This window comes from Epinephelus moara, chromosome 1 (genome assembly GCF_006386435.1).
Source record: "Epinephelus moara isolate mb chromosome 1, YSFRI_EMoa_1.0, whole genome shotgun sequence".
NCBI classification, from domain to species: Eukaryota; Metazoa; Chordata; class Actinopteri; order Perciformes; family Serranidae; genus Epinephelus; species Epinephelus moara.
The window spans coordinates 11,352,047-11,365,255 of NC_065506.1; the positions used below are offsets into that span (position 1 = coordinate 11,352,047).

Sequence of the window (13,209 nt, forward strand, 5' to 3'; positions counted from 1 at the left end):
GGATAGAAGGCGTGGAGTGGGTTTCACACACATCACACCAATCAAATGAGCCCCTCTCCTCGCCCTTAAATGCGCTGTGCGAAGGCGTAATGAGAGTTTACTCAATTCGCCATGGCAGAAGAGAGCAGCAGCGTCAGACAGCCAAACTCCTCCCAGGAGGAAACTGATGTTTTGGTCCTAGAGGTCCAAGCTCGCAGTGTCTGAATATACGGAACTGTGAGCAGACCTCCACGGGCTGATCATGCAAAGGTAGCCTGGGAGGAGGTCACCACAATCGTAAATCAATGTTGCGTTTCTCTCGTGCTCTCTCTTTCTCTCTCGCAGTCTCACTCTGTTTCTTTTCTTTTGACTTTTCTAAGATGGCAGATGCTGAATATATACTCCCTATCTGATGCTGTGGCTGTTTGTGGTTGGCTGAGAGGGATGTGAACTCATTAGTTTGCAGCTGTGTTAATCAAATCAGGTTGGGTTTCCATCATGCGTGCCAAACGTGCCAAACAGTGCCAATCCCCTTTGATCTGACATCAGATGTGACGGAACAGTCGATATAGAGATACATTTATGTGCTGATTGCAGATAGTTGCATTGAATAGTGATTTTTTTTGGTTTTTTATTGCGTCGTTAATGTGCCTGACATTCTGGAAACCTGCCTGTGAGGTTTTGGTGACGTGTGTGTGAGGTTTTGGTGACGTGTGCGCACTGTCCGCCGGTCAGCCAAACTTAGGCTTACACCGGCTGCACTCCGCCTGCGCTGACAGTAGACCTGGTTTCAGCTGGCGAGCTTTTAGCACACCTTCGGCAAAGCCTTTTGGCACGAAACTGTCACTGCGCCAAGCTGGATCTGTCGACACCTCCCCCTGCTGCGCCGCCACACCCATCTCAGCGCACCTCGGTCTGCCAAACTACCAAACAAATTTCTCAAAGTAAAATATATACCCCCCAATTTATGAGTACCCTTTTTTGATCCCAATGGATTAAAATGCCTTAAAATCATCATAAAAAAGTGGGATTTGTAATGCATTTTTCTCTTTAGAAAAGATAGGATGACTTTTCATATGTAGCCCATCTTCAAATCATAGTAAACTCCATCTTTAAGATTGTGCTCTGACTAAAACATGTCACGTGTTTGGGTTCTTCAAAACTGACTGCAATGTCTCGAGAATTGGAACATAAGAAAGGGTATCAGTTATCGCTATTTGATCATAAGTTCCAGTTGTTTTGTTTTTTCTACTGTCAAATCTCACACCAAGGACTTTCTTGACTGGTTCAACTGTTTCCCATTTTTGACTATAATAAGCACTTCGTTTAGATTCTGAGTTCAAAGATGTGAACAGATTTTCAATATCCTGAAAAGATTGTTTGATTTTTTTTACAGTTTCTGGGTCTTTGAATATGTACATGTAGCTATGGCTTTAGCTCGACCCTGTATCTCTTGAAGAACTTCTTCCATGGATGACACAAACATATTAACAGTTCTCTGACCTACACCTGCAGCATGCAGTTGCGCAATAGCAGACGCACACATTTCGCGTATATTCTTGATAGTTACTGGTACAACATGGTTATAATTAGAAGTAGAAGGTAAATCAACATTACTTGGCTCAACATTACTTGGCTCAACATTACTTGGCTCATTGTCGTTTTCTCAGCACACAAGTTTGCATTAACTGGACAATCTCCTGCATGTGCCCTGTTCAAATGCTTCCTAAAGCCTGAAAAGGTAGCAAATACACCATAACAACCTGCCTGACTACATTTTAGTCTTAAAGTTCTACCAGGGCACATTCCATGCACCGACTTGAGATGCCTCACAAGCAAGTTGGTACTCCCATGAGGAGCATGGCAAACAAAACATAAAACTTGAGGCATTAGTGCAGGAGTCGAGCTCTAAGCTCAGCAACTCTTGGGGTCTCCTTAACCTTCCCAATGTCTATATTGTACACTGTTGTCTGTACAAAGGTGTACATGCTGCGCAGACTTGTACTGTAAGCAGCACCAAAAACAAAGTGCGCCTTGAACAGTTCTTCGAAGGCACCAACAGCACTCAGTGACTTGCATGGCAAGGCTCACTTGTCCAGGATGATGTAGTAGGCATGGATGCTGCTCTTCCTGGTCCCACAAGAAGGTAAGGTTGTTGGCTCTGGTCAATCGCATCAAGGTGCTGCTGGATACTGGTTCCTGCCTGAAGATGACAAAAAGCAACACCATTATTAGATCATTATAACGGCAGCAACAGTGACCCATCTATCTCTTTTGCGGCCTTGTGATGCAGGAGGAATCAAATGGAGCAAGAGAAGAATGGAGGAAAGGTCACTGTCCCATCCTAAAAGAAGACGAAATCCTGAATAAAAATGTTTTAAGTGACATTTAAAGCCACCAGTCCTCAACTGAAAAATAGTTTGGAGTGTCATTCTGGAGAATAGCCAGTCCATTAAATGAACACAGACGTGACAATGTGAAATGCAGCATCAATACAAATGACACATTTTAATCATCTCACCGTCAGCATCTGTGTCAGCTCCCTTATCAAGTGTAGATTCTGCCTTCTCGATCAGCTCCTGCCTGGAGTTCATCTCCCTGACTGGTGAGGGTCTTGCTTAGCTGGATGATCTTCTGCTTGAAGGTAGTTGGCAACTTCTCCAAAAACTTGGCTGATGTTTCCTCTCGAAACAGCTGTACAAAATCCTGTTCAATCTGAGAAGAAGAAAAAAACAGTCAGTGAAGTCAGTTTGGTTTACCTTCCAGTTTTACTTAAACACTGTTTTGGAGGTCACTCAGCATATACACAGGAAGTGAACACCTACTATTACGCAAGTGTTTTTGTTTACAATTACTTGTCAACCTGAATTAGCATCTAGAGATGTAACCCCATACAAAATAACTTTTTGAAAAGCATAACCAAGCCCTTCACATCCAGAAAGCATAGGAATTCAGTTAAGATGGTGGAGCATTTGATTGGGTCGTTGGTCATCTTCTTCCTGTACTCAAAGGTCAGTTTCATCTTCTGTTTGACTGTTTCTTTATCAGAAGAATGCTTCATGAGAGAAATGGCCTCTCTGCACTGGTCTTCACTCAGGGTAACCGAAGTAGTAGATGTACCGGACTCCCGCTCAGCAGATGTCCCTCCAGAGTATTGCTGAGTGGGTCGTTTCTCAGATGAAGCCGAATTCGTCTGAATGGTTTTGATTCTATATGCGAGGTACCCATCTCCACTCTTAGGATCAAAATAATGTTCCTTTTTAAAAAAGAACATACTATAACTAAAAATCTTAAGGTCATTTGGATTAAATGCTTAAGTTGTGTGTGTAGAATTTGTATAATCGCTGTCAGTGGAGCCCTGTCCTATAAAAAGGGCATTTTCCTAGGCCCAAACCAGTCCACTGGACTGCTTTTCTATAACTGGGGGTTTAAGTTATCACCAAGTAAATCTTGCTACATGATTTTTACAAGAAAAAGGGGGAGGGAAAATCAAAATCTCAAGCTATATGGGCAATCAATGGAAAAGGTCAGTGTATTCAAGTATTTGGGAGTCTGGTTAGACCGAAGAAACACATGGAAAATACATGTAGAAAAACTGGAAACAATGTGTAAAAAAGTGGTCAATCTGATGAGAGCAATAGCAGGAAGAGATTGGGGAGCTGATAAAGAATCACTTATGTATGTATATAGGGCCTTAATTAGATCGTCAATTGATTATGGATGTTTTGTGTATGGAGGGGCAGCTAAGACACACCTCAGCAGAATTGAAAGAATTCAGAACAAAGCTCTCAGAATGTGCACGGGAGCAATGAGAACAACACCTATCAATGCAATTCAAGTAGAGGCAAGAGAGGTACCAGTTGATCTGAGAGGGGATAAACTGATGATGTCATACTGGATCAGGCTATGCGGGTGTGGCAATGAAAATCCAGCTAAAGGGGTGTTACAGGAATGTTGTGAATATGGGTTACAGGGAAATGGATTTGGCTGGACAGCAAAAAGTATATTACTATGATTTTAGTTCCCCTACTCCTGTGAGCAATGTTCCCCCATGGCTATTTATGAAACCTAAAGTAGACGTCAACATAAAAGAATTAAAGAAGGAGTGGGCTGATTTTGAAATAGGGATCATGACAGGTCAATATATAACAAGTACATATTACAACCATCTAGACATTTACACATATGGATCAAAAGATGAGTTTGGTAAAGTAGGTATAGGTGTTTATACCAAAGACAAAATCCAGTATAGGGAGTAGGATTTCCGATCATTTGTCAGTTTTCTCAGCAGAAATGATGGCAATAATAATAGGACTGCAGTGGGTGGAAGATGTTAAGCCGGATAGGGTGGTATTCTGTGTTGATTCTATGGCAGCATTACTTTGTATTAAGTCTATGGATTCTGTAAGACCTGATTTAAGTCTTGAAATACATCAGAGCCTGTATAGACTGCATCAAATAGGCAAGGATGTAAGGTTCTGTTGGGTGCCTGCACATGTAGGGGTTAAAGGTAATGAAGCAGCTGATAAAAGGTTCTGTTGGGTGCCTGCACATGTAGGGGTTAAAGGTAATGAAGCAGCTGATAAAATTGCTAAAAGATCAACTAATATTACGTATGGAAAGGGAGGAAAAGCAATAACTAAAAAAGAGATAATGAGTAAATGGCAAGAAAGATGGGATGGAGCCAGCAAAGGGTGAACATATTATAGAGTACAAAAATCAATACATTCAAAGGGTGTTTTGAGGGGAAACAGGAGGGAGGATGTAAGATTAAGATTTGATCACACAGGACTTAATCAGACATCATTCATGACAGGGAAATCACAGTCAGGTGAATGTTTACAGTGTAAAAAGACAGAAAATACAAAACACATAATTATGGAATGCAATAAATACATCAAGGAGAGGGAACAGCTGCAAAAACGGATCGGGGAGGTAGGAAGGGAGTGGAGTCTAGAGGGAATAATGGGGATGTATGGAGATGGGGTAAAAGGTGCCCAGAAAGCCTTGATTCAATTTTTGAAAGAAACACAGTTGTATAGATGAATATAGTAGGTAATTCTTTTTTTTTTTGTTAAATCAAGTAATTTATTTTTGGATGTTTGTTTGTTTGTTATATCTCGGTTAAACAATAGCCACATGAAATAATAGTAATTCATCTGCATACTCCGGTACAGTAGGTGGCGGTATGCACCTTCTAATTGCAATCCGCCATAAAATGAAAAGAAGAAGAAGCGCCCCCATGTGTCAACGCCAGGTGAAAGTTTCATCTCCTAATTAAAGTACATTGAAGTGTCACTCCAAAACTGTTAACAGACACGTCGCAGGTAAAGAAACTCTTGATTACTGTATATTGTGAAGCCCGTCACAAAACAAAGCAGAAAGTTGACAACATAAGTTACTTTAACTCAATAAACGGTCCGTGAAAAAAATATTTTTTCCAGCGGATGTCTTAGTTAACAAATATTGCTGTACATGTGGTAAAAAAGTGACGTTAAAAAATTCACAAAACTTTTTTTAAACATTGTTTGAAGCTAAATGTGGCAAAATGTTGATGTTATTTTCAGCATGAGCCACTTTACAAACGGCACCCCATACTATAGAGCCAACTTTAACGCTAGCTAACATAGTGCTAACCCACAGTGGCAGCCTTAAAACTAACTGTTAACTTAATTCTGATTTACCCTGAATCCGTTGTACTTGACGGCGAAATAGTCGTCTTGTTGCAGACAGTAAACCATCTCTGCTGATAGCTCCTGTCTTGCGCGGGCTGCAGCGTTAAAAACTCTGTCAAGAAAAAGAGACTCTGCCTCTTCTGGCTGCTCCGGCATGGTGGTATGGCTTGATGAGCAAAACGCTCCCGCTTTCCACTTGCTGTAGCGGCGTATTGGCACGCAGCGCTGATTCTGACATATTTACAGATATCTGTGATGTCATTTTGCCTAGTCAAAACTCTAATTCGAGATATCTCTAATTATGTTTTGACTAGGCAGAATGAGCGATAACATATGGAGGACTAAAAGTGCCAAAATTAAATAAATAAATACACCATTAAATAATTACTTTAATGTGTCATTGATTAATTAAAATTGGAATTAAATACATAAATGTGTTATTAATTCATTAAAATACCAATTCATTTTATGTAAAATAACATATATAATTATTTCACTATTTAATTAAGTATTTCATGGTCCTGTGTTGCAGTGCTTCATGAATTTATTTTATCTGTCAAACTCGCCCATCAAAGTCAGTGGGCGGGGCTAACGCTAATCTATTCGAATCCATTGCTTTGGTCTGAAGTCTTTAAAAACATGGCGGCTACAATGATGGAGGACCTCCATGAACTTTCTAGGGAGTTGGTGAGAGATAATTTAGACCTAGCAGAGAATGTGGAAGCAGGACCTGCTGACCCAGAACATGTAGCGTGTAAAGCAGAGGAATTTATTGAAGTTGTTGGAGTTATTTCCGCTCTTTCCGACCAAGATATTGACCATAGAGTGACTGCAAATTTAGAAGAAGTACTCCACCGCTTCTCTGGTAACGTTACCATGGCGCAACAGGCACAACGCACACAGGGACCAGGGCGTTTGGCGTTTGACATACCAAGTGCAGTTCTGGAGCATCAAGTTCTTTGTGGATTACCAGCTTGTCAAATTGCAGCGATGTTCGGGGTGTCAAAGAGGACCATCAGGAGGCGCATGAAGCAAAGCGGTTTAAGGTAACGTTATTGCACTAAATTCACGAGTTTTCAGTTTATGAATTGCCAGTCTCATCCACTCAGAAATGATATTACGTTAAGTGTAACATTACTTGATATTGATGTTTTTTGTTTATGCAGAAAGACAGACCTCTATTCAGCTGTGAATGATGAGGAGTTGGACCGTATTGTAAGTGAAGTCCACAGAAGTCATCCAAACACTGGCTACAAGCTAATGCGTGGACATCTGAATGCAAGAGGTGTGCGTGTTCCAAGTGAGTATAATAATATGGGCATTATTTACATTTATTTTCTAATGTATTTATTTAATATGAACTATAAAGTAAATTAGTGAGCCTAGCTAATTTTAAGATAATGTTCATGTAGGCCTATGTTTCCATTTGCAATGCATCAGTCATTTTATTTGCAGTTTAGTTGAAGTCAGTAGCCGTGCATCAAAATATCCTATCCTGAAGTTTGGTTTAGGAACTTGTTTATTCTCTTTCAGAAAATTAAGTGAATTTTGGTTATTTTTGAGGCTGTGGTGGTTCTGTAGTGTAATAGTTGACTGTTTTACAGACATCATTATATTGTCTGTTTTATAATGACACCACTATTTCCTCAAAATAAGTGATTCTGTGAGTATCTTTGTTCCAGTACTGGTCAAATAGATTGAACAGGTGTTTCTAATGAAGTTGCCAGTGAGTGTATGGTTATTTTATTTTTCTCCCCTTAGTCTCAAGACTGCAAGAGTCTTTACACAGAGTCGTTGCAGAGGGAGTCTACATGAGACGTCTAAGGCTGCGTGTATTAAGACGACGGCAGTATTCTGTTCCTGGCCCAAACTCTTTATGGCATATAGATGGCAACCATAAGCTCATCAGGTCAGTGATATTAGCAGATAAACAATGCATCTTTCTATAGATGTCATTAGAATTGTTTTACAATAAAGTTGTGCTTTTTTTGTGTCTTCACAATTGCCTGACAGGTGGAGATTTGTTGTCCATGGTGGAGTGGATGGAGTCAGTCGTTTAATGGTCTACCTGACTGTGGCTGGCAATAACAGAGCTAGTACAGTCTTACAGAGCTTTATTGCTGCTGTTGAGCAGGGGGGGAGAATGCAGATGTAGCAGAATTCATGATCAGGAGCAGAGGTACCGACAGGAACTCGCACATCACAGGCAGAAGTGTCCACAATCAGCGGTAAATAAATATGTTTGGCAACTAGGCTCACATAACAAACATACTATTGAATGTACTTCTTTGGCACATGTCACACATAAATTAACACCATGTCAATTTTATCCTAAACACAGAATAGAGAGAATGTGGAGAGATGTTTATGAACATGCCCTGGACCTCTTCTATCAGATCTTCACTTCATTGGAAGATCAGGGAACACTGAATCCAGACAATGAAGTCCATCTTTTCGCACTGCATCGGATCTTCCTTCCACTAATTCAGCAAAGCCTTGACTCTTTCAGAGATGCTTGGAACTTTCATGGTCTTAGAACTGAAAGGAATCAGTCACCGCAGCAACTCTGGAGAAGATACAGACAGCAAGGCCCTATGGAGGATCCTACTGAGGTTAAAGAAAGATCAACTTTTAACAGTTTTAAACTGTTTCCCCAAAGGAATTATGGGAGAAAATAATGTGCTAAATGTTCTACTTTAAATGAAACACAGGTTATAGTCTCTTCAAGGTCTCCTGAGCTTTCAAAGATCAACCTCTGAACTGTAGTTTCTATGGTGCACACTATGCATAACTGTGCTATTTTACGAAACTGAATAGACAACATTTAATTTCTCACCCACTTGGTGACCAAAAATAACAATCTTAAATACCTTGTGTAATGACATGTCAGACTAGTTAAGTACATGATTGATCATGCTTGTCTTCCATTCAGGTTTATGAAGACTATGGGATCGACTGGAACGGACCTCACAGTCTTCATGGAGGCACTGTCTCAGTCCCCGAGGTTCAGCTGGCCTGTGAGCTCTCAGATGAAGAGGTTGCCATTTTGCCAGCTCCAGGAGTTTCTGTAACTGATGCACTTAGATCATATGTAGAGACTGTGCAAATTTTATCAAGAATCATAGCAGACTGATGTCCAACCCATGCTTTTATTTAGCATGTTAGAGCAAACAAGCATAAACTGAAAAAGTTTGCTTTCCTTAAAAAAAAGCTGTTTTACTTTAAAGCTCATAATCACTGTTATGATCTCGTAAATGGACTTTATGTACAGCTCCACTACTTCCTAAACTTAAACACACTCCTTTACTTCCTGTCTCATTATTTGCCACAGAATGAATGACACGAATGCTGTTCTGTTAACACTGAAAGATAAAGATGCAGAACTGTTTGGTTTCAGTAAATGGAAACAATGTTTTGAATAAAACAATTGTCAACTACTGCACAGTATGTTTAAATGTTTTCAAAGACACCAAACTTGTGTCAATCGACCTGACATACTGAACAGTGCATGCAATACCATCTGTCTGAAAAAAACTTAAACAAGTCCAAATCCAGTCTGTGCACTATTTATGGCAGAGACAAGTGCTTTCTCGAAGTCCATGTAGGTTTTGAAATGAGCTGGCAGCTTCAGTGTTTCAAAGCATGTGGAAGACGTAGGAAGGGTTCCCCCAGAAATCTCCACCTTCAGTTCAGGAGGAAGCATCTCCCAGCCAACCCAGAATGTCAGCAGCTGGGCCAGTTGATGAAGCTAAGTCATAAAATGGATTCAAGACAACATTTAGTTCAACTTTAATTGATCATATCTACCCATAAGACATAGAAGCATTTGTAAAGAGAGCAATACTTTAGCCAAATAAGGTGTTTATACCTGTTTCAATGAACATCCTTAGAAAGCTAGTGATGAGGCATGTGGACTCTATATCAAAGTCTTCATCATCACTGTCCTCACATGGCCATGTGATTTTTTCGAGGAGCATCTTAAAGAACACATCAATGTAATTATTTTTAAAAGGGAGAACTTATTTTGGTGAAGGAATATGCAGAACACATTCTTGGGAAATGGAAAAATAACCAGCTCAGTCATTGAAAATACATGTAAATTCATCAAGATAAGTCACAAATATAACAATTACTGACTTACCTGGGGTGTGAACTGCATTTCAGCCATTTTGGGGAAAAGAAGTGGGACAACATCTGGCCTAGATGTCAGCAGGGGCCATACCATCACATCTTTCAGTCCCTTTCTCAACTGTTTAATTTGACGCATGGTCCTCCCAATGACCTAAGAGACAGACCCGACCCATATTACAGACCAAATCCTCAACCCAAATTTTACAAAAGTTGGCACAGTAGGGAAAATGTTCATAAAAGCACAATGAAGTGCTTTATAAAATCCATTCAAACTCTAATACAGAATATATCAACCCTTTATAAGACATTTACACATTTTAGAATAATGTATGCCGCTATTCAGACGTGTCTTTTCCCGGGATGTCCCTTCATTTTACAACAAGTCACATTCTACCTGGATTACAAGTTAAAGGAATACTAGTTATCCTGTCTACAGTCCCAGTTTGCCTGTGATTGAGAATATGTGGTGCTTCATGCAAACTTGACATAACTGTTCTGCTTAAGACATAATTGATGGATGAATGGGGAAATTCCACTTTCTAAATTTCAGCAACTGGTGTCTTTAGTGTTCCAATGCTTAAAAACTGTAAATGAAATAACAGTGGTGAACACTTGACTATCACCTTTTTAAAGTATATTATCAAAAGGCAAATTCACAATACCAGATGTGTGTTGTTGAGCTCAATGTACTGTAGTGTGATTTTTTTTTACATTTTGTTTTTAATGATCGTTTTTCCTACTGTGTCAACATTTGTGAAACTGGAGTTTTGTTAAATATGCTGCTGTTCTATCAACACTTGCAGGCATGAGAAATATTGTAGTAGTTAACCTGTATATGCACTAAATGCTGGTTTTGAAGAACTTTAACATGACTATGGGCAGACTAAATATCATGTTTAAATTCCTCAAAAACAAGTATTTGTAGCATGAATTTCACCACTAAAATTTGACCATTTCCATCTCTGCCAGTGTTGACATTACAAGCCAGGGTTCACAACACTTTCTATATTTTCAACAACTACAGCAATGAATTCAGTCACTTAACAAGCAGGAACTCATTGCATGGAGTAGAAGTTTGTTATGTAGCCATCTCCGATTTGTTTTGGTGACTGCCGGGAGATCCCAAGACATGGAAAGATCTCAAACTGTGTCCTTCTGTTCTGGTGTCTGGTCTTCATGTTCAAGCTAGAATCAAGACCATACAAGTTATTACATTTGCCCAAACAATGATTTGGCAAGGCAAAGTTTTTTTTTATGTTACATACCAGTTTTATGATATTCCTGATGTGCAGATCAGGACAGTCTTCTGTAACAACAGTTGCCATTTCAGGGTCCCCATTGAACAGTACATGAATTACAGCAGCACTTAATCCTGTGACACGGGGGCCGTCATGCAGAAAGGCGTGGGCCAACATCCTTCCTGCAACCCGGAAGAGGTTGCTTTCAATAAGCGCCTCTGATGCTGCTGGAACAAGATGGTCAGGTTCACCCTCAAATAGCAGTGTTCGGCCCATTCCTCCTGTAAAGTACCAAGAGAGCAGGGGATAAAGTCACAACAATTAACCACTTAAATACATTTAAAAATTACATCATATGTTCATGGGTTCATGTCTCTATTAAAAAGACACTCCCGAAATTCACCCAGTATGTGACCTGTAAAACCAGAGAGGAGAAGAGCCTGGACCTGCTGTATGCTAATGTAAAGGACGCATACACCTCCACGTCCCTTCCCCCNCAATCCCTCTCCGACAGCAACATCACCTGAAATAAAATACTGATAATAACACAGTGGAAAACAGTGGCTGACTAATACAGGTAACTGGACTAGGTAACATTTAATAAGCAAGGAAAAAAATAGTCAATATTCTATTGGCTGCAATTCCAGAATAGCATCCTTAATATTGACTATTCCAGATAACAGGAGAATATTGTACATGACATATTTTCATTAGTGGTCATCAATAATACAATTTTTTGGATCCCATTCTCCCATTTATATTACAAACTTTATATTACTTACCAACAAGAGTACAATGAAGTGGACATGCCCATTCTTGCTGCTGTTTATAGAATGAGAGAAGTTCCCGTTCCCTGTCCTCTTCAGAAGAATGAGAGAAGTTCCCGTTCCCTGTCCTCTTCAGAGGCCCTTACATCCATCCTTATTCTAAGTGGTTTCCCAGATGCATGCTCCCTTAGCAGATTCTCTCTGAAAACTTTGGCAGCTTGAGCCGGTTGTTTAATAAGCTTCCATTCTACACAACAACAACAACCACAACAACAAAGTTATCTATTCCAGAGAGACATGTTTTGAGTAGGCATGTTACCTGCAGATACAGATATCCTCTCAGTCTACAGAAGAGGAGGACAGTTCTGTCCATGTCACTGACAAACATGTGAGACCCAACATCTTCAGAATCTGTTACACAGCTGAGTTGACATAAAAACAACAAAACAGCATTCTGAACAAAAATTGACATAAAAACAACAAAACAGCATTCTGAACAAAAACTAAATATTTTAACAGTTAGAATATATAACCCAGTTGCATGTTATTAATTGTGTGTATTTGCATTATCTTATCTATCTAATTATATCTTACAGGTGTTATTTTGACTATTTTGATATTGACTGAGTTTAAGTTACACACAATCTTATAGCAACCCTATTGTGATGACACAAACCAGTGTCTGTTTCTCTGTGATCCAACTCCTCGTTGTCAATCACTGCTGGTACTACTGCACTCTCAGCTGATGTTTCAGGACTCACTGGAACACTGTCACTGACTAAGGCTGTCTCTCTGTCATTTTCTTCACTTTGGCATCCCTCTTGTTCTCTCTCTGATTCCTGCATGGGTGTCCTTGAAGTTAACAAAAATGAAATTATGATCACACTCCCTTATTTGTGTGCACAACACTCTAAGAGAGACATTTCCCCCCCCCCCAAAAATTAATATGCTACCCTCGCATTTCTTTAGGAGGTACATACCCATTGCAGCTCAATCTGTGCAGCTTCATCTCTGAAAAGGGAACTTCCTTCTGACAAGTAATGCAGGGGGTGACTGGACCAGAGGCATGATGTGAGCTCTCCTAACAACAACAAATGGCTTTTAATTAATGATTAAAAGTTACCAGTGAGCTTTGTTTTGATTATGTATTGAAGGAGTCTCTGTAAATTTATGTACACAATCTAAGGGTAGATCCTGTTTAAGTGGACGTATGTAGATTGTAGCCTGTCCAATCATCGTCGATGGATCTTTCAGATAGGCAAGGGTGTATCCAGTGCTGGGACACTGAAGCAATGCAAGATTTCGACTGTGGGTAGATAATACAATTTTTAGAAATTCAAAGCCTCCCCCTTCTTGGAGCTTCGGAAACACTTCCATCAGTTTATTTGTTATAACCATGGGATCGTTGTCATTCCCTGT

At 39.8% G+C, this 13,209-nt stretch overlaps 2 protein-coding genes and 1 long non-coding RNA gene across 3 annotated transcripts in view; 1 reads left to right on the forward strand and 2 right to left on the reverse strand.

The window, feature by feature from the left end:
- Positions 1-686: 686 nt before the first annotated feature.
- On the reverse strand, positions 687-5,797 carry LOC126392742 (uncharacterized). The gene is made up of 3 exons (XR_007570209.1): positions 5,664-5,797; positions 2,501-2,694; positions 687-2,182 (listed from the first exon to the last, which is right to left on the reverse strand). It is a non-coding gene; the product is annotated as an uncharacterized LOC126392742 (long non-coding RNA).
- Positions 5,798-6,292: 495 nt separating this feature from the next.
- Positions 6,293-9,348, forward strand: LOC126392721 (uncharacterized). The gene is made up of 6 exons (XM_050048309.1): positions 6,293-6,700; positions 6,821-6,954; positions 7,416-7,563; positions 7,668-7,882; positions 7,996-8,266; positions 8,587-9,348. The coding sequence occupies exons 1-4, from the start codon at positions 6,294-6,296 to the stop codon at positions 7,807-7,809; spliced, it is 831 nt and encodes a 276-aa protein (XP_049904266.1). The 5' UTR covers position 6,293; the 3' UTR covers positions 7,810-7,882; positions 7,996-8,266; positions 8,587-9,348.
- A 2,034-nt stretch (positions 9,349-11,382) lies between these two features.
- The window catches only part of LOC126393770 (uncharacterized), a 14,270-nt gene continuing 12,443 nt past the window's right edge, over positions 11,383-13,209 (reverse strand). Inside the window, exons 5-10 of the mRNA XM_050050104.1 lie at positions 12,967-13,205; positions 12,771-12,871; positions 12,467-12,642; positions 11,891-12,037; positions 11,806-11,853; positions 11,383-11,546 (exon numbers count right to left, since the gene is read on the reverse strand). Coding sequence (XP_049906061.1) covers positions 11,383-11,546; positions 11,806-11,853; positions 11,891-12,037; positions 12,467-12,642; positions 12,771-12,871; positions 12,967-13,205 — 875 coding nt within the window. The remainder of the gene's footprint in view (positions 11,547-11,805; positions 11,854-11,890; positions 12,038-12,466; positions 12,643-12,770; positions 12,872-12,966; positions 13,206-13,209) is intronic.